Below are 20,029 nucleotides of genomic sequence, written 5' to 3' on the forward strand. Positions count from 1 at the left end.
TCTCATCTCGTCCTCTCCCTCTACTCAGCTTTCTTTTGTTTTCTGAAAGATTTTTTTTAACACCTAAAACTAATGATGTGTTTATACAGGGGTTTTTTTTGCCCGCTTTCCTCTGACTCTCCTGCAGGAATGTGAGCTCCAGGTTAGCAAACTTTGTTTCATCCAGCTCTGCACTGTGTGCCTTGAACAGAGCCTGGCACATCACCGTTGGAGGAATGACTTCGCTTTGACCCAGGGCTCTATTGCAATTCAACCTCCCTTTTGCCTCCCTAGACCCCTGGACCCATCCAGTTACAATCCTGCCAGGAACAGCTACCATCCCGTGGAAGACGCCTGCTGGAAACCCGGCCAGAAGTGAGGTTTCTCCCTTTTCACACTGTCCCCCTGCAGTCCCTGTTGCCGCCGGAGGCTCTCTGAGCAGAGCCTTGGTTGGGAGAAATGGTCAAGTCTCTCCCTCCTGTGTTTTGGCGACAATCAGCAGCATTGAAAGGGACAGAGAGACAGCCCTGGGCAGTGAGCTGATGCATTTGGGTATTGGCAAGGGTGTCCCAAGGAGGCGTGAAGAAGCAAGGGTGCAGACGGGCAGCGTGGTATAGCCTGCGCCACTGTCGCTCTTGTGTCTCTGTTCCTTCCCCAGGGTCCCTTACCTGGCCGTGGCCCGGACATTTGAGAAGATCGAGGAGGTGTCTGCCCGGTAACTAATCAGGCCTGCCTGGGCGGGGGTGGGGACGCTTCTGGCTCTGTCCTCTGCACGGCGGTCCATGCTGCCTTGTTCCGCCAAATCCTTTCAACTTGGCCTCCGACCCCACTCGGGTGTATGATCGTGGATGTCAGACATGGTCACAAAAGCAGGTCCTCTTGACTTTCCGCCTCGTTCTCGTGGGTCAGAGCAAGACACAAGGGTGAGCCCAGATGTGCGGCTCATTCTGCTTCCTGCCTTCACTGTCAACCCCACTTCCATATGTGTCCATGTTGGTTAAATGGTTCCAGCCTGTTGTGACTGCTCTGTAGTGTCCCTTCTTTCTCACATTGCATATGTTACCAGCACTTTTTTTTTTTTTTTTTTTTTGAGACGGAGTCTCACTCTGTCACCTAGGCTGGAGTGCAGTGGCCGGATCTCGGCTCCGCCTCCCGGGTTTACGCCATTCTCCTGCCTCAGCCTCCTGAGTAGCTGGGACTACAGGCGCCCGCCACCTCGCCCGGCTAGTTTTTTTGTATTTTTTAGTAGAGACGGGGTTTCACCATGTTAGCCAGGATGGTCTTGATTTCCTGACCTCGTGATCCGCCCATCTCGGCCTCCCAAAGTGCTGGGATTACAGGCTTGAGCCACCAAGCCCGGCCCAGCACTTTTTTTTTTTGAGACAGAGTCTCGCTCTGTCACCCAGGCTGGAGTGCAGTGGTGCGATCTCAGCTCACTGCAAGCTCCGCCTCCCGGGTTCACACCATTCTCCTGCCTCAGCCTTCCGAGTAGCTGGAACTACAGGTGCCCGCCACCACGCCCAGCTAATTTTTTTGTGTGTGTTTTAGTAGGGTTTCACAGAGTTAGCCAGGATGGTCTCGATCTCCTGACCTCGTGATCCACCTGCCTCGGCCTCCCAAAGTGCTGGGATTACAGGCGTGAGCCACCACGCCCAGCCCTAATTTTGTATTTTTAATAGAGATGGGATTTCACTATGTTGGCCAGGCTGGTCTCGAACTCCTGACCTCAAGTAATCTGCCCGCCTCAGCCTCCCAAAATGCTGGGATTACAGGCCTAAGCCACCACATCCAGCCCTCTTCTGTATTTTGTAAGGATGCTTTTTGGATTCAGAGCCTACCTGAATTCACTATGATCTCATCTTAATCTATAGGTACATCTGTAAAGACCTTGTTTCCAAATCAGGTCATGCTGTGAGGCTCTGAGTAGACACGAATTTCGGGGTAGGCTGTTCCACCCACTGCACCATCCAATGGTGGCTCTTGCCTACAATTATTACTGCGGGATTTCCCTAATGTTGGTTTTTGTATTTCTTCTCTGAACCTTAAAAACCTTGGTAATGAGACTTCTGTAAGAAAAACACAGCTTCTCTTTTTAATGAGGCCCCCTAAGTTTGCCAGTAACAAACCCATTCTTTCCAGCTTTGATGTTTTAGACAGAAACATGGTTTTCTTTTTAGAGGCAGCGCAGCTTAGTGGCCAGGAGCACAGTCCTCAGGCACACAGCCTTGGTTTACATCTCAGCTTGATACTCACTCTGTGACCTTGGGCAGGCCGTGGACTCTCTGTGCCTCCGTTTCTTCATCTGTAAGATGGAAATAATAATAGTACCTACCTCAGAGGCGAGCTGTGAAGATTCAGTGAGTTAAAAGGTGCAAAGTGGCTGGCCGTGTTGGCCCTTGGCTCTTGCCTGTAATCCCAGCACTTTGGGAGGCCAAGGCAGGCGGATCATTTGAGGTCAGGAGTTTGAGACCAGCCTGACCAACATGTTGAAACCCCATCTCTACTAAAAATTAAAATAAAGTTAGCTGGGCATGGTGGCACGCACTGCTAGTCCCAGCCACTCCAGAGGAGAATGACCCGAACCCACGAAGTGGAGGTTGCAGTGAGTGGAGATCGCACCACTGCACTCCACCTTGGGCGACGGAGTGAGACTCCGCCTTAAAAAAAAGAGTGCAGAGTGCTCAAAGCCAGCTCCTGAATTTAGCAAACGCTCCCTAGCAGGCCGGGCGCGGTGGCTCACACCTGTAATCCCAGCACTTTGGGAGGCCGAGGCGGGCGGATCATGAGGTCAGGGGATTGAGACCATCCTGGCTAACACGGTGAAACCCCGTCTCTACTAAAAATACAAAAAATTAGCCGGGCGTGGTGGCGGGCGCCTGTAGTTCCAGCTACTCAGGAGGCCGAGGCAGGAGAATGGTGTGAACCCAGGAGGCGGAGCTTGCAGTGAGCGGAGATCGCGCCACTGCACTCCAGTCTGGGCGACAGAGCGAGACTCCGTCTCAAAAAAAAAAAAAGAAAATGCCCCGTAGCATTAGCTGTCATTTCTCTGGGCTGATCATCACCATCTTCATCATTGTTACTGTCACACCAAGTCGCTCCCCCACTGTATCTGCCCAGTGGGTTCACCTTGCCCGCTGCCTAGACAGAGCCAATTTATCAAGACGGGGGAACTGCAGCGGAGAAAGAGTAATTCCCGCAGAGCCGGCTGGGCAGGAGACCGGAGTTTTGTTTTCACTCAGGTCAGTCTCCCTGAGCATTTGGGGAGCAGAGGTTTTAAAGAAAATTTGGCAGGTAGGGGCTTGGGAAGTGGGGAGTGCCGATTGGTCAGGTTGAAGATGGACTCACGGGGGGTCAAAGTGAGTTTTTCTTGCTGTCTTCCGTTCCTGGATGGGATGGCAAACTCACTGAGCCAGATGACCAGTCTGGGTGGTGTCAGGCTGATTGCAGGGTCTGCAAACTCTCTCAAGCCCTGATCTTAGGTTTTACAATAGTAATGTTATCCCCTGGAGAAGGCTGAGGAGCCAGAGGCTGCGTGACCCCTAAACCTAAATTTCTAATCTTGTAGCTAATTTGTGAGTCTTGCAGAGGCAGGTCCCTAGGCAAAAAGGGGTCTTTTCCAGAAAGGGCTATTACCAATTTCGTTTCAGAGTCAAACCATGAACCGAATTCCTTCCCAAAGTTAGTTCTTCCTATACTCAGGACTGAACAAGGACAGCTTAAAGGCTAGAAGCAAGGTGGAATCGGTTAGGTGTGATTTCTTTCCACTGTCATCATTTCCTCAGTTAGGGTTTTGCAAAGGTGGTCTCACCACTTAGCAATCTGTGATTTTCCTCATGGCTCCAGGCCCCAGAGCCTGGGACTGTTCCCGAGCCCTTTCCTCTTCTCCTTTCTCCATTTCTTTCTAGTGTCCACCCCCTTAAACCCACCCCACCCCTACACCACACTTTGGGCTTGAAGAACCAGGTGGTGACACCCCCGTCCCCTCCTCCAGGCTCCGGATGGTGGAGACACTGAGCAACTTGCTGCGCTCCGTGGTGGCCCTGTCGCCTCCAGACCTCCTCCCTGTCCTCTACCTCAGCCTCAACCACCTTGGGCCACCGCAGCAGGGCCTGGAGCTTGGCGTGGGTGATGGCGTCCTTCTCAAGGCAGTGGCCCAGGCCACAGGTAAGAGGGACTGCGGTTGCAGGGACCGGAAGGACGGGAGCTCAGCCAGAGAAAATGCAGAGGTCAGGCGGATCGGAGAGAGACTCTGCATCTGGGGTGGGGCAGAGGCTGAGAGGGAGGAGAGCCTGGTGGGGACAGATTTGCAGGGGTGTGGGAGAGAACATGGGGCAGCGGTTCAGGCGAGGGAGGACCAGGCCTGTGTTGGGACAGGGGCCGTGGGGCGCACTAAAGGGGAGGGCTGGGGAAAGATGCTGGAGGCAGCGACAGCAGGATTCAGGGGCTGAGATTGAAGGTTGGGGCGTAGAGAGGTCTGAAGGGACTTCGACTGGAGGGACTGGAAGGAGCGGGAGGAGGGAACTCCGTGTGTGAGGGGCCAATGGCCTGCAGGGGCCCAGCCGCCAGCGCTGGGTGGAAAGGCTGGTGATGTGGACGACCCGCCTGCCAAAGGCCTGGAGTGCTCGGTGCTTGTCATGAGGACACTGGGGAGCCATGGAAGGATTGTGAGCAGACAAGGGGCAGCGTCCAGGGAGAAGAGGAGCTGCATCCCAGCTGTGGAGAAGAGAGGACAGGGCAGGAGTTGGGAGAGAGGGAGCACAGGAGAGATCTGGCAAACAGTGGGTGTCAGGGTGAGAAGGCAGGAGGAATGCCTCCAGGATCTCCCTGGGCGAGGGGGTGGATGAGGAAGCCATCAGCAGCCTGGGACCCTGGTGAGGGGCAGGCAGCTGCAGGGGGCATTAACCACCCCAGCGTGGGGCAGGCATGGGCAGCCTCTATCTGTGGGCCCCCAGGGCCATCCAGGAAGTTTGGAAATGGGTCTGAGGCTCACCAGGTCTGGCTCAGAGCCCAGGGTTCGGGAGTGGTCAGCGTAGGAGGGATGACCACCCGCTGGTGAGTTCTCATCCACTTGGGGAGAGGATGTGCTGGGAGCACTGGAGCTGGCTTAGGGCCATGGAGAGCAACGTGTAGGGAAGGCGGGCGGGGGTTTCAGGCTTTCATGAGAGGACACAGGGACTGAGAAAAGTTGACTTGGATCAGGAAAGAGTTACAGGCTTATGGGAGCCAGAGGAGATGAGACTCAAGATTCTCTCACTCATTCACTCACGATGTGTTTCTCGAGCACTGACGTCATAGCAGACCCAGCACACACGGGGTCTGTTAAGAATACTCTGAGCTGCAGGTAACGGAAAACCCGACTACATTGGCTTGGACAAAGAACGATCTGTTTTTCTCACAAAAGAAGTTGCAGATGCTGGCTTTCCTGCCCAGCGATCCATGGTGGCCGGGGTCTCTTCCGCTCTCTCGTGCTTCCACCCTTGGCATGTTTGTGTTCACACTCCTCTCCCTGCTGCCTCGTGGGCCCCGTGGCTGCCCAAGTCCCGGGTTTGTTGTGAGTTGTTGACCACTTTGGAGAATCCCATCCCCTTTGACATGTGAGTCGATACGTCACATACCGATGAACACTCACCGCTGACGTTCCCATTTATGGGAGTTTCACTTCACGTGCGAGACCCGGCCGTTTGGTGTGTCCCCTCATGTGCGGCGGCCAAGCGTCCGTGGACTGAAACGCGCGCTTGTTCATCACAGACTGCTTTCCCTTTCGTTCTTTTCTGTGTTAGGGTTAGGGCGTTATTTTGACGTGTGTAGGCAGATTATGTTATCTCCACATTTCATTTCAGAACAGAAAAGAGGTGACACATAGTATCTGGTGACAAGGGTGTGTTGGTTCTGATACGTTGAGAGCTGCTTGTCACACTTGTCACCGTGACTTGAGGCTCCACCTCCCCAGCTCTTACACCCAGGCGCCCCCGGGACCCAGTTCTGGACAGTAAGTGGGGCCAGAGCACATCCCACGTGTGTAAGCTGGTGGCTCCAAAACAAGCCAAAGGGTCACTGGTCACTGCCAGAGATGTTCCTGACCCACCAGAGGAAAGGGTCCCTTGGCCTTCTCTGCTCTGTCCACACTCACGTCCCTAGTGATCTTGTCCCACCTATGGCTTTAAATCCCATCTGCTCCCTGATGACACCGGCCCAGATATCTCCCCTGAGTGTGGTCATGTTCATTCATCCACCGCTTTCCTGGCTCCACGTGCATGTCTGCTGGCTTCCTACAGCCACCGTAGCTGGGGGCACGTTCCCCAAGCCTTTTCTACCAAGTGGGTGAGCGTTAGACACAGGGAGGTGCAGGGACTCGCCACAAGCGCACACAGCTGGAGAAAATTTATCCAGGCCACCAGAGAAGGGAGACACGCAGCCACAGCTGTCACCCTCGACACCCCCACCCATACTCTCCCCTGAAGGTCGGCAGCTGGAGTCCATCCGGGCTGAGGCAGCCGAGAAGGGCGACGTGGGGCTGGTGGCCGAGAACAGCCGCAGCACCCAGAGGCTCATGCTGCCACCACCTCCGCTCACTGCTTCCGGGGTCTTCAGCAAGTTCCGTGACATCGCCAGGCTCACTGGCAGTGCTGTGAGTGGCGGGCCGCTCACCCCGGACCCCAGACATTTTGGGGACCTGAGGCCATGTGTGCATCAGGAAGGCTTCTGGGTAGACCACTGGCTGGGCCACTTCAGTTCTGCTTGTGGGGGGCACGGCTTCTTCTCCTCCTTTCTGCACCCAAGCCTAGGGGATTCTCTCCAGAGTCTAGCAGACCCAATGCCATGGCTGCCACATGACAGGACTCTAAATACTTCCTGGATAAAGGGAGAGGGAGGCAAGGAGAGCTAACTCGTTCTTACTGCCCTAAGAGTGGGCAGCCATGGGAGCTGGGACGTGGGGATCGGGTGAGGGAAGGAGGGCAGGTATTCCAAAATGCGGGGCAGCAGCGTGGCTGGTGGGGTGGAGGTGTGGTCCCTGCCTTCACCAGGCACTGACGGCTCTTCCCCCGACTCTCCAGTCCACAGCCAAGAAGATAGACATCATCAAAGGCCTCTTTGTGGCCTGCCGCCACTCAGAAGCCCGGTTCATCGCCAGGTGAGTGTGTGGGCCTGTGAGGCTGAGGAGGGGGACCGCAGACGCGGAGGTGAAAGGAGGGAGGGACTGGCAGCCGGAATCATCACGAATGCCCTGACCATCCTTGGATGAGAAAAGCATGAGCAGGAGACCTGGCCCCTGAAGAGTGGGAAGGGGCACTATTTCCTTTCTCAGGCCAGCTTCTGTCCCTTGGTAGTGCTGTCTAGAGAAGGCCCCTGGGCCCCTGTGGATGAAGCGTGCTGTGATTGATTAGTGAGGTCTGCCTCGGCCTGGGCACAGGCCCTGCAGCAGGAAGCCAGGGTTTGTTTGCCGTGACAGTGAGAGCAAAGCCATTGAGGGCTCACATCATGGATCATTTCTTGGGTGCCCAGCCCTGTGCCACGTGCCTTATCAGTTCCTACCAGCAACTCTGTGAGACTGGTCTTGTTACCCTCACCTCCAGTTTATAGAAGGGGAAATGGAGACACGGGGAGGCAAACTAAGCCACTTGCCTCCTGCCACTGGCTCAAAGCAAGGACCATGCTGGGGTCCTGACCATCACAGTCACCAGGGCGGGCGCCAGGCTCAGTTCTCTCCCTGACTCACCCTCCTTGAGCCTCACCAACCCCTCAGGGCAGCTGAGATGAGAGGTGCTGGTGCACCTACTTGTGCCCCTCCCCAGTCCATGCTAGCTGGCAGGATCACTACTGCCTGGCCTCAGTTTCCTCATCTGTCACATGGGGCTGTGCATGGGGCTGTGTGATGTCTGGGGTCCCTTTCGGGCTCTGAAGAATCTTCTGGTTTTTGAGGAGAGGGTCTATACATGTCAAGGTGAGGTAGACCAGAAAAGAGAGGAGGCAAGATCGGGGAGGTGCAGACAAGCCCCCTTCCCTGGCCTGCTCTCTCCCCAGGTCCCTGAGCGGACGGCTGCGTCTTGGGCTGGCAGAGCAGTCGGTGCTGGCCGCCCTCTCCCAGGCTGTGAGCCTCACGCCCCCAGGCCAAGGTGAGCTCCTGTGGCCTGTCACTGTGTCCCTCACTGGAGTTAAGTCGGGCTTCCCCCCTCCTCTTCAGAGGCCCATGCCTGCCCCTTCCCCAGCGGGCCCCTGCCATCCCAGGCTCCTCTCCTCTTGGGGGGAGCATCTTGGGCTGCGGCATCTGCATTCCTTGCCATACAGCAAACCACCCAGTGTGCACCCAGGTGTAGCCAAGGACATGGGCACCTTCCAAAGCCTCTGGTGGGTCTTTTCTTAGAATTCCCACCAGCCGTGGTGGATGCTGGGAAGGGCAAGACCGCAGAGGCCAGAAAGACATGGCTGGAGGAGCAAGGCATGATCCTGAAGCAGACATTCTGGTGAGAGCTGGGCCGTGGGCAGAGTGCCAGGGATGGGGTGGAGCCAGAGGAGCAGTGGGCGGGGCCAGTAAGTGATGGACAGGCATCACTAGTGCGGTCATGGGGTGACTGAGAGCAGAGGTGGTGATCTAGACAAGACTGGTGCTTGGCACAAGGTTGATGACAAAGATCAGGAGGGTGGCAAACAGTGAAGGGTCAGTGACCCCAGGAGAGGTATAGAAGACGCTGACAGCGTCTGGGCGCAGTGGCTCACGCCTGTAATCCCAGCACTTGGGAGCCCGAGGCGGGCAGATCTCTTGAGGTGAGGAGTTTGAGACCAGCCTGGCCAACATGGTGAAACCCAGTCTCTACTAAAAATACAAAAATTAGCCTGTAATCCCAGCTACTTGGGGGCTGAGGCACGAGAATCATTTGAACCCGGGAGTCGGAGGCTGCCGTGAGCTGAGATCATGCCACTGCATTCCAGCCTGGGCAACAGAGTGAGACTCTGTCTTAAGAAAAAAAAGAAAAACGCTGACAGCAAGGGAGGGCAGCCGGCATCGTGAGGTTTCCGAGTTCCAGACAGGGCTGTGGTGTAGAAAGGCCTCAAGGGACCCTGAGAGGAGCAGGTGACTGGTACATGGTGAAGGGTCCTGAGAGTCATGGAGAAGACATCTGTGGAGTGGTCACGAAGGCTCCAGAGAGAGCCGTGTGGAGGGACCTAGGACAGCAGCTGACCCAGGGCTGGTGACTCCAAGATCCTGACTGCCCCAGAGAGGATGTCCGAGGCAGGAGGGCCGATGGCTGTTCCACAGATGCCCTCAGAGCACCTGCTCTGGGCCAGGCAGAGCAGACAGCGGTGAACAAGCCCCAGCAGAGCTCCCAGGCCCGGGCAGCAAGCTCAACCCAGCCTGCACGTGGGGCTCTACTGGCTGCTGACCTCAGGCCTACCCCACACCAGCTACATCAGAATCTTTGTAGGTGGAGCCTGGCCTTGAAAACCGTTATTTATTTGTCTATTTTTATTTTTTTTTGAGATGGAGGCTCGCCCTGTCATCCAGGCTAGAGTGTAGTGGCACAATCTCGGCTCACTGCAACTTCTGCCTCCAGGGTTCGAGCGATCCTCCTGCCTCAGTCTCCTGAGTAGCTGGGACCACAGGCGCGTTGCCACCACCCCCGGCTAACTTCTGTGTTTTTAGTAAAGACGGGATTTCACCACGTTGGCTAGGCTGGTCTTGAACTCCTGGGCTTAAGTGATGCGCCCGCCTCGGCCTCCCAAAGTGCTGGGACTACAGACATGAGCCACCGTGCCCGGCCAAAAACCTTTTTTTAAAAACTATATTCTTGAGTAGTCTCACGTGTAGCCCGAGTAGAGAATCGCTGGTCTCATGGTGACAGATAGGGAACAGGGGCAGGGCCAGACTAAGGGAGACAAGGTAACAGATAGTGACACCAAGGGAGAGCACAGAGACAGGGTGGCAAGAGGAGTTCGGCACGTGGTGACTGAGGTGGGCAGAGGTATCCAGGAGCCAGGTTTCTGGGAGCAGGCTGAGCTCTCTTTCCAAACTGTGTGAGTTCTAGAAAGGCTTCCTCTATCTTGTTCTCACCCTCCACCCCAGCGAGGTGCCCGACCTGGACCGAATTATCCCCGTGCTGCTGGAGCATGGCCTGGAACGTCTCCCGGAGCACTGCAAGCTGAGCCCAGGTACAGACCCCAGGGGCACTGACAGCAGTCCTGCCCCCTCCTGAGTCGGCGTGAGGATGGCCATTGTAGGCGCCCCTCTCAGAACCTGCAGGGTCCTCTCCCCCACCAAAACCGAATGCTCTTCCCTGGTGCTGAAACCCACTGCTTTTCTCCTTGGAATTTCCCCAGTTTCCCCTTCTGGAGTAGACAGGGTGTAGGCGACGCTGCTGTGATAAACAGGAGCCAGGCGTGGTGGCGTGTGCCTGTAATCCCAGCTACTTGGGAGGCTGAGGTGGGAGGATCGCTTGAGCCTAGGAGTTCAGGGCTGCAGTGAGCCGTCGTCGCGCCACTGCCCTCCAGCTGGGCAACAGAGTGAGACAATAAATAAGTAAATAAAAATGGGCCAGAAGGCAGTGGGTCAGGCAAGATAGAATCTCTTTCTCTCACACATAAATGTCCAGAGCAAGGGAGGTGGACACGGAAGGTACAGGTGTGTAGCTGTGACCCAGGGATGACCCAGGGACCCAGGTTCCTGTGTCTTATCCCTCTGTCCTCCAAAGATTGTCACCGTAGTGTCTGTGATTCAAATGTGGCTCACTTCCCTGTTCTAACTGTGGGAGGAGGGACGCAGAGGAGGGAAGGGAGGCACCCAGATTCCTTGCAAGGATGTGAGCCAGACATTGCACATGCTGCATGGGTTCCAATCACATGGCCTTTCCCAGCTGCAAGGAAGGCTGGAGGCTGTAGTCCCAAGTGGGAGACTAGGTCCCCTTCTAAAACGTGGGAGGCTTCGTGACTGAATAGCAAGGAAGGAGGATGGTCCTGGGGTCCATTAGCAGTTCTCCTCGCCATGTTCCCCCTCGAATCCATTGCCTTCCCTCTTCTCTAACTCACTCTCCTCCTCTCCCAGGGATTCCCCTGAAACCAATGTTGGCCCATCCCACGCGGGGCGTCAGTGAGGTCCTGAAACGCTTTGAGGAGGCAGCTTTCACCTGCGAATACAAATACGATGGGCAGAGGGCACAGGTATGGGGAGCGGGACATATCCCTTCCACAGACAGGAGAACGTCAAAGAGCAGGGGCGGGGGGTCACTGAGGCCTGAGCTCCAAGCCGGCCTGCGCCACAGACTGCCCAGCTGCCCTCGCTCGTCCCTCTGGGCTTCAACATCCACCTCCATGCGGTGGATGCGGCTTTTGTTTTGTTTTGTTTTGCTTTTTGAGGCAGAGTCTCACTCTGTCACTCAGGCTGGAGTGCATTGGCATGATTTCGGCTCACTGCAACCTCCGCCTCCCGGGTTCAAGTGATTCTCCTGCCTCAGGCTTCCAAGCAGCTGGGATTACAGGTGCACACCACCACGCCCAGCTAATTTTTGTATTTTTAGTAGAAATGGGGTTTCACTGTGTTAGCCAGGATGGTCTCGATCTCTTGACCTCGTGATCCACCCACCTCTGCCTCCCAAGATGCTGGGATTACAGCCATGAGCCATCACGCCCAACCTGTAGAGTGTGGTCTTAACTACCTCACTGGCTTATCCAAAGCGACAATCATCCGAATCCTGACCGATGATAGTGGGAGCTCATGAAACGTGGGCTCCGCTGATGCTGCTGGTGGATGTGTTCATTTCAACAGCTGTTCTGGGAGGTGCCCACATGACCCCTTCATGCTGTGTTGTGCATTGTGTCCTGTGATCCAGGGTCTCAGGCGTCCTTGGTCCTGGGGTCTGTAAGAATGGGTTATGTCTCTTCTGTCCTGGCAGGTGTGGGGCCTTCGCTCCTGGGGATAGGTAAGCAAGCGAAGTGGGTGGATGCCACAGGGCTCGGGGCAGTTACAGGAAGTGGACCCCTGAGGAGACCAGCCCGGCCAACATGGTGAAACCCCATCTCTGCTAAAACTACAAAAATGAGCCAGTGTGGTGGCGGGCGCCTGTAATCCCAGCTACTCGGGAGGCTGAGGCAGGAGAATCGCTTGCACACGGGAGGCAGAGGTTGCAGTGAGCCAAGATCGCACCACTGCACTCCAGCCTCCACTATACAGTGAGACTCCATCTTAAAAGAAAAAAAGACAAGGATGGATCCAGTAGACACAGGATCACACAGATGGATCTCCAAAATAGTGTTGAGAAAAAAGACACAAGATGATTTATGATAGTGACAGTGATTTCTTGACAGCTGTTCCTTGAAATAATAACATATACATACAAGATACTATATATGCAGCCCTGCCTGATGGCTGTGACCAGACTGTCTTAAAATAAATAGACATAGAGGCTGGGCGCGGTCGCTCACGCCTGTAATCCCAGCACTTTGGGAGGCCAAGGTGGGCAGATCACCTGAGGTCGGAAGTTTAAGATCAGCCTGGCCAACATGGTGAAACCCCGTCTCTACTAAAAATACAAAAATGAGCCAGGCGTGGTGGTGGGCGCCTGTAATCCCAGCTTCTTGGGAGGCTGAGGCGGGAGACTCTCTTGAACCCGGGAGGTGGAGGTTGCAGTGAGCAGAGATTGCACCACTGCACTCCAGCCTGGGTGAGACTCCGCCTCAAAAAAAAAAAAAAATCAGAATGAGATCTAGAGCATAATGACATTTAAACAAATCAGCACCCACACGCAGCAAGGTGCACGTGCTTACATGGGGAGAGGTGTAGGGTTGGAAATAAAGAAGAAAATGATGGTAGGAACTTCCAGAGACAGGACTGGGAGGTGCTGTTATAACTGAGGAGATGATTCGCTCAAGTCTCCACAGCAGTTCCTCCTCCAGAGCTTCCAGAACCTTCTACCAGTGCAGGTGGGGTCAGAAGAGAAAGGTGAGGCCGCATGAGGGGACTCAGCTGATTTCCCCTCCCTTCTCCCATCGTGACAGATCCACGCCCTGGAAGGCGGGGAGGTGAAGATCTTCAGCAGGAATCAGGAAGACAACACTGGAAAGTACCCGGACATCATCAGCCGCATCCCCAAGGTGGGCGTCTGCCACGCACTTGCACTCTGCCACGGGCTGTGGTCAGGGGTGCAAAGACCTGAGGCCAGTCTAGGCCAGTGTGGCACAGTGCGGGGTTTATTGGGAGGAGATCAGATTGCGTTTGGCTGCAAATGACGGAGCACTCAGTCCTGCGCGGTGTACGCCGATAGGATTTTTTTCTCACATCTAGAGGTGGGCACCCCAGCACTGACTTGGCTGAGCACTGATGTCCCCCTGAACCCAGCTCATCACTACCTGTATCCCCTGCTGTCCGTGGCTGGTTGGCTTTTAGTGCCGATGCTTGTCCCCTTAGAGTTTCCCGAACAGATGTCACTCTTCCAGACAGAAAGAGGGAAAAGGGATTCTAGCTTGAGTTAACCCTTTCCTGGACACCTCCCACCCACACCTGCTCCCCCTCCGTGGACTCTAGCTGGGAGTCACTGTCCAGCACCAAGTTCTGTGGCCACCTTAGTGCAGCAAAGCCTCGAAAAGCCAGAGTCTAACTCTGCAGCCTCTCTGGTCAGGAACGCAGGGAGAGGGAGTCAGGACGAGTGTAGACGGGGCCAGCCTGCGGATAGGCCCCGAGTCTCAGAGATAGGGTCATACAGAGCTGGGCCTCACAGGCCCCAGAGCTGGGGGCTTCTCTGCACCCAATAGGGGTCTTGTGCCTGTTCAAGGAGTCCTCCGTCAAAGAGCCTTTCTCTTTGCCTGCCCCTAATTCAATAGGAAATAGGCTCTTTCAGAAAGCAGGGGCACAGTGGCCAGCTTTCTGCCTGTTAGAGGCAGTGACGGCGAGAGGCACAGCTGAGTGCATGCATTAGGGGAGCTCCTGTTCAGTGCCAAGCACTGTTTTTTAAATCGATTTTCTTAAGGTGTAATTTCCCTAAAAGTTAGTGATTTTCAGTGTGCACTATGCTGTTTCATTAATTTTGAAAAGTTCATACACCCGAGTAACCAACAACCCAATGAACGTGTAAAATATTTCCACATTCTCATCATTCTAACATATTTCCTCTGGGCGCGGGGGCTCACACCTGTAATCCCAGCACTTTGGGAGGCTGAGGCGGGTGGATCACCTGAGGTCAGGAGTTCAAGACCAGCCTGGCCAACATGGTGAAACCCCGTCTCTGCTAAAAATACAAAAATCAGCAGGGCGTGGTGGGCGAGCCCCTGTAATCCCAGCTACCCAGGAGGCTGAGGCACGAGAATCGCTTGAACCCAGGAGGCGGAGGTTGCAGTGAGCCGAGATCGTACCACCATACTGCAGCCTGGGTGACAGTGAGACTCCGTCTCAAAAAAATAAAAAATCAAATATTTCCTTGTGTCCCTGGCCAAGCGAGGCCGCCTCCTGTGCCCCATACCGTGCATGCGTCAGAGGCAACCCCAGGTCTGCTTTTTTGTCGCCACAGGTTGGTTTTGCCTGTTCTAGAGCTTCCTGTCGGTGGTATAATACGGCACTAGTCTCTTGCATCTGGCTGCTTTTGCTCATTCGTTCAGCAGGTATTTAGTGGGCATCTGCTCCGAGCTAGGCCCTTTGCTGGAGACTGGGAGCATAACAGGCCTGCCATGGTCTCTGCCCTCACTGAGCTCATAGCCCAGCAGAGCAGGCAGACCTTCACCAGGGAGTCCTGCAGTTGGCTCTGTAATTATACGTGGAGATCCGGGCTCCACGGGAAAGGGCCAGCATTCTGTGAGCCTATGTAAGAAACAGGCCTGGCTGGGCTCAGTGGCTCACTCCTGTAATCCTAGCACTTTGGGAGACCAAGGCAGGCAAATCACTTGACGTTAGGAGTTCGAGACCAGGCTGGCCAACATGGCAAAATCCTGACTGTACTAAAAATACAAAAATTAGCTGGGTGTGGTGGCACGCACCTGTAGTCCCAGCTATTTGGGGGGTTGAGGCAGGAGAATCACTTGAGCCTGGGAGACAGAGGCTGCACTGAGTGGAGATTGCACCACTGCACGCCAGGCTGGGTGACAGAGGGAGACTCTGTCTCAAAAAAGAAAGAAAAGAGGAGAGACCGGGCGTGGTGGCTCACACCTGTAATCCTGGCACTTTGGGAGGCTGAAGCGGCTGGATCATTTGAGGTCAGGAGTTCAAGACTAGCCTGGCCAACGTGGTGAAACCGTGTTTCTACGAAAATACAAAAAGTAGCCAGGCGTGGTGGCATGTGCCTGTAATCCCAGCTACTCAGGAGGCTGAGGCAGGAGAATTGCTTGAGCCTGGGAGGTGGAGGGTGCAGTGAGCTGAGATCATGCCACTGCACTGCAGCCTGGGCGACAGAGCAAGACTGTCTCAAAAAGAAAAGAAAGAGGCTTGGCTTAGACTTAGTGCCAGGGAAGCTCCCTGGCTCCAGGATACAACATGAATGCTGCCCTGGCTTGGGCAACACAGTGTTCCCTTGAGGGAAAAGAAGGCCTCCCAGTGGAGGAGACGGATGGGGCAGGCATTCTAGAGGGAACGGCATACGCAAAGACCCAGTGGTGGAAGAGGCATCGCCCATTTATTTGAGAAACAGAGAGGCTCACATGCTGGGGCGAAGAGAGGCTGAAGGGGCCAGGCGAGGCGAGGGATGACCCAGGCTGACCCAGGAGAGTCCCCACAGCTTTGGGGAATCATGGGGATGGGTTTTAGCAGGGAAGTGCTGTGATCGGATTTGGGGCTTGCCAGTGTCACCCTGGCCGCTATGGGGAAGCTGGATTGGAGGGGATCGGTGCAGGACAGGGAAGCCCAGTAGGCTGGGCTGAGCAGGGAGGCAGTGGGAGTGGACAGCTTAGGAAATCATCAAGTTCACTGGGGAACTGAATGTGGGTGACAGAAGGAGAGAGATGACAAGAGTTCCTGGGTTTCCAGCTTGTGGGACCAAATATTACATTCTCAGAAACGTTAGTTTCTGTCTCCTCTTGGTGGGGAATAAGAGAAAAGCATCTGTGTGCATGTGCTGCCTCTTTGTTAGTGCATCTTGAGAGCTGCAGAAGGAAAGGGGAATTTATCTCCCCGTGTTTGTCTTTCCACCTCATCCTCCACCTCTCACAGGCCCTGGGTCTCTCCCTTCACTTTTCAGATTAAACTCCCATCAGTCACATCCTTCATTCTGGACACTGAAGCCGTGGCTTGGGACCGGGAAAAGAAGCAGATCCAGCCATTCCAAGTGCTCACCACCCGCAAACGCAAGGTAGCATCACCCGCTCCACTGCCTGCCAAGGCCCCGTACTTCCTCATCTTCCGCCCAGTCCTGGCTGCGGGTCCTGCCCAGTGCCCAGAAGGGCAGAGTGTCAGTCTGGATGCAGTTCTGTCCGCCTTCTGCAGAATGGCTGCCACAGCTCCAGCCATCACATTCGCATCCCAGCATCCCAAGTAGGAAGAGGGGAAGGGCCCTTTTCCGGCATCTCTGTTGTTTCACTATGAAAGAAGATCTGTTCTAGAAACCCCCACGGGTTTCCCCTTTTCTATCTGGTTGGCCAGAACTGTGCATGTCACTGCCATTAGCTGCAGAAAAGGCTGGGAGAGCAAATATCTGGGGAAGGGAAGTGAGGTTGTCGGAATTAGCTGAGAGCCGTTACAATCCAGCACCTGGAACCAGCAGCATGGCTGCCCTCACAGATGGGCAGCCAGTTAGGTGGGGCGAGAGGGAGACCAGTAGGTGCATGCTGTCGGCCTCAGGCACAGCACCCCGTCTCACCTTCCTGCACTCACAAACTCCATTGTGCCCCAACCCAGGAAGTGGATGCGTCCGAGATCCAGGTGCAGGTGTGTTTGTACGCCTTCGACCTCATCTACCTCAATGGAGAGGTGAGTTCCGGCTTCCTGTCCAGGGGCAACTGAGGGGTGACGGGGTGGGATGTGAGCCTGGCAGCTGCCAGTCTGACTTCCATTTCCGACTCTGCCACTTCCCACGGCCAGGAGGCCACACTTGGGCAGGAGTTCTCAAAGTGTGGTCTGAGGACCCCTGAGGTTCCTTAAGATTCTTTCAAGGACATCTTTGACGTCCCTCTGTTTCCAACTCCATGTTGGCGTGAGGTGGATCTTCCTCAGGTCCTGCCGCCAGAACAGTGTGTTGCAGAAACACGCAGGAGAATCCAGCCTCTGTGAAGCCAGATATTAGAGGATTTGCAAAAGTGTAAAATAATGCCTGTAGTCTCACCAATTTTTCAAAACATAGGTTATGTTTCATCAAAATATGTTATTTAGAGCCAGGCACTGTGGCTCACGCCTGTAATCCCAGCCTTTTGGAAGGCGGGAGGATTGCTTGAGCCCAGGAGTTCAAGACCAGCCTGGGCAATATAGAAAGACCCTGTGTCTATTAAAAAAAAAAAATTAATATTATTTGGATTAGCATATTGGATTTATTTAATTTCTCATTTTAAATTTCTAATATGGTGTAACTACAATATTATGTAACCCACATTAATAAGCTCTATGGAGTGAGTCTTGAAAAATTTTTGTTTTTGTTTTTGTTTTGAGACAGAGTCTTGCTCTGTCACCCAGGCTGGAGTGCAGTGGCGCAATCTGAGTCTTGAATAATTTTTTTTCGAGACCGAGTCTCGCTCTGTCGCCAGGCTGGAGGGCAGTGGTGCGATCTCAGCTCACTACAACCGCCTCCTCCCAGATTCAAGCGGTTCTCCTGCCTCAACCTCCCAAATAGCTGGGATTACAGATGTGCGCCACCACGCCCAGCTAATTTTTGTATTTTTGGTAGAGACGGGGTTTCACCATGTTGGCCAGGCTGGTCTCGAACTCTTGACCTCAGGTGATCTGCCCCCCTCGGCCTCTTAAATTGCTGGGATTACAGGCGTGAGCCACTGCGCCTGGCCTTGAATAACTTTTAAGAGTGTAAAGAGGTCTCAAGAAAGAAAAGTTTGAGAATGCCTTGCTTTGGGGTATCAGGAATCTGGAGCCAGGCCACATGCCTTCAGATCTCAGCCCTCCCTTCCTAGCTGCGTGGCTGCAGATGAATGACTCAGCCTCCCTGTGTGTCAGTTTCCTGATCTACAGTAAAGAGTTAACAGTGGCAGGTGCCTCATCTGTTAGGGTGAGTGCTAACTGGTAGGACAGGGGTGTGGAACTCAGTAGCTAGTACATGGAAGCTTTCAAAAGAAATTTAACTGCAATCAGGCCGGGCGTGGTGGCTCATGCCTGTAATCCCAGCACTTTGGGAGGCCGAGGCGGGTGGATCACTTGAGGTGGAGAGTTCTAGACCAGCCTGACGAACATGGAGAAATCCCGTCTCTACTAAAAATACCAAAAAAAAAAAAAAAAAAGAAGAAGTAGCTAAGCATGGTGGCACATGCCTGTAATCCCAGCTACTTGGGAGGCTGAGGCAGGAGAATTGCATGAACCCAGGAGGCGGAGGTTGCATTGAGCTGAGATCACACCATTGCACTCCAACCTGAGCAACAACAAGAGCGAAACTCCTCAAAAAAAAAAAAAAAAAAAAAAAAAAAAGCTGCAATCATCATCATCCCAGATAATCTTTTTTTCTTTTTTTTTTTTTTTTGAGACAGAATCTTACCCTGTTGCTGGAGTGCAGTGGCAGGATCTCGGCTCGCTGCAACCTCCACTTCCTGGGTTCCAGCAATTCCCCTGCCTCAGCCTCCTGAGTAGCTGGGACTATAGGCGTGCACCACCACGCCGGGCTAATTTTTGTATTTTAGTAGAGACGGGGTTTCACCATGGTGGCCAGGATGGTCTTGATCTCCTGACCTCGTGATCTGCCCTCCTTGGCCTCCCAAAGTGCTGGGATTACAGGCATGAGCCACCGCGCCCAGCCCATACCAGATAATCTTTGACAATCTGGTAGATGAACAATGATCTTGTGATAACTTGATAACTTCCATCTTATTAATGAATATTGATTATCAGTCATCTTTTCAGATTGTTGGCCGCGTGCATTTGTTCTGTGACTTGCCTACACGTGTCTTTTGCCTGCCTGTCTGGTGGGTTCTCACTCATGTCTTTCTGGTCTGAAAACTCTTTTTCTCTGTTAGGCCTATCTGTCCTTCACCGGGACAGGTGGAGCTGGTAGTGGTTCTAATACTGAGATGCCTTGGGTGCCCAAACCCGCCATTTCACTGCATGAAATTACTGTAGGAAGACAGTCAGAGTCTGATTTTTGTTTCCTGTGATGTCTGGGGAGAGAAAAATCAAGCATCAGGTGCTTTCCAAACACTGGATACTTTGTGGATTTTTCTGCAGGATTTGATCATCCCTGCTCAGCTGGTTCCTTTATCTCCCACGAGCATTTCAAATATTTCTTCTCATTCCTTCAAAGATTCCTTCTTTAAACTTTGTTGATGGCCTATTTTGCTGTGTTGAACTTGTTTGAAGTATTACTTTAAAAAAATTTTTTATTGGCCGGGCGTAGTGGCTCACTCCTGTAATCCCAGCATTTTGGGAGGCCGAGGCGGGCGGATTATGAGGTCAGGAGATCGAGACCATCCTGGCTAACATGATGAAACCCCGTCTCTACTAAAAATACAGAAAAATTAGCCAGGCGTGGTGGCAGGCTCCTGTAGTTCCAGCTATTCGGGAGGCTGAGGCAAGAGAATGGCATGACCTTTGGAGGCGGAGCTTGCAGTGAGCCGAGATCGCCACTGCACTTAAGCCTGGGCAACAGAGTGAGACTCTATCTCAAAAAAAAAAAAAATTTTTTTTATTATCAGTAGTTGAACATGAAAGAACTATTTTTATGTAGTCAAGTAGGTATCTTTTTTTCTCTTTAATGTGTCCTCATCCCCTAGATTTTATTTTTTTTTTTCTTTGAGACACAGTCTCTCTTTCTCTCTCAGGCTGGAGTGCAGTGGTTTGATCTTGGCTCACTGCAACTTCCAACTCCCGAGTTCAAGCAATTCTCCTGCATCAGCCTCCCGAGTAGCTGGCACTACAGGTTCCTGCCGAGGACCTCGCCCAGCTAATTTGTGCATTTTTAGTACAGACCAGGTTTCACCATGTTGGCCAGGCTGGTCTTGA

The 20,029-nt window shown here is 53.7% G+C and overlaps 1 protein-coding gene across 4 annotated transcripts in view; it reads left to right on the forward strand.

Moving 5' to 3' along the window:
* Nucleotides 1-20,029, forward strand: part of LIG1 (DNA ligase 1) — a 50,788-nt gene that overhangs the window by 20,588 nt on the left and 10,171 nt on the right. For all 4 annotated transcript variants that reach the window (XM_037991335.2, XM_037991338.2, XM_037991337.2 and 1 more), the window contains exons 10-21: nt 274-354; nt 638-694; nt 3,971-4,143; nt 6,441-6,607; nt 7,035-7,111; nt 8,002-8,093; nt 8,342-8,441; nt 10,040-10,125; nt 11,015-11,130; nt 12,964-13,059; nt 16,125-16,235; nt 16,781-16,852. In XM_037991335.2, the coding sequence (XP_037847263.2) occupies nt 274-354; nt 638-694; nt 3,971-4,143; nt 6,441-6,607; nt 7,035-7,111; nt 8,002-8,093; nt 8,342-8,441; nt 10,040-10,125; nt 11,015-11,130; nt 12,964-13,059; nt 16,125-16,235; nt 16,781-16,852 (1,228 nt within the window). The remainder of the gene's footprint in view (nt 1-273; nt 355-637; nt 695-3,970; nt 4,144-6,440; nt 6,608-7,034; nt 7,112-8,001; nt 8,094-8,341; nt 8,442-10,039; nt 10,126-11,014; nt 11,131-12,963; nt 13,060-16,124; nt 16,236-16,780; nt 16,853-20,029) is intronic.

Source organism: Chlorocebus sabaeus, chromosome 6 (genome assembly GCF_047675955.1).
Source record: "Chlorocebus sabaeus isolate Y175 chromosome 6, mChlSab1.0.hap1, whole genome shotgun sequence".
Lineage (NCBI taxonomy): Eukaryota > Metazoa > Chordata > Mammalia > Primates > Cercopithecidae > Chlorocebus > Chlorocebus sabaeus.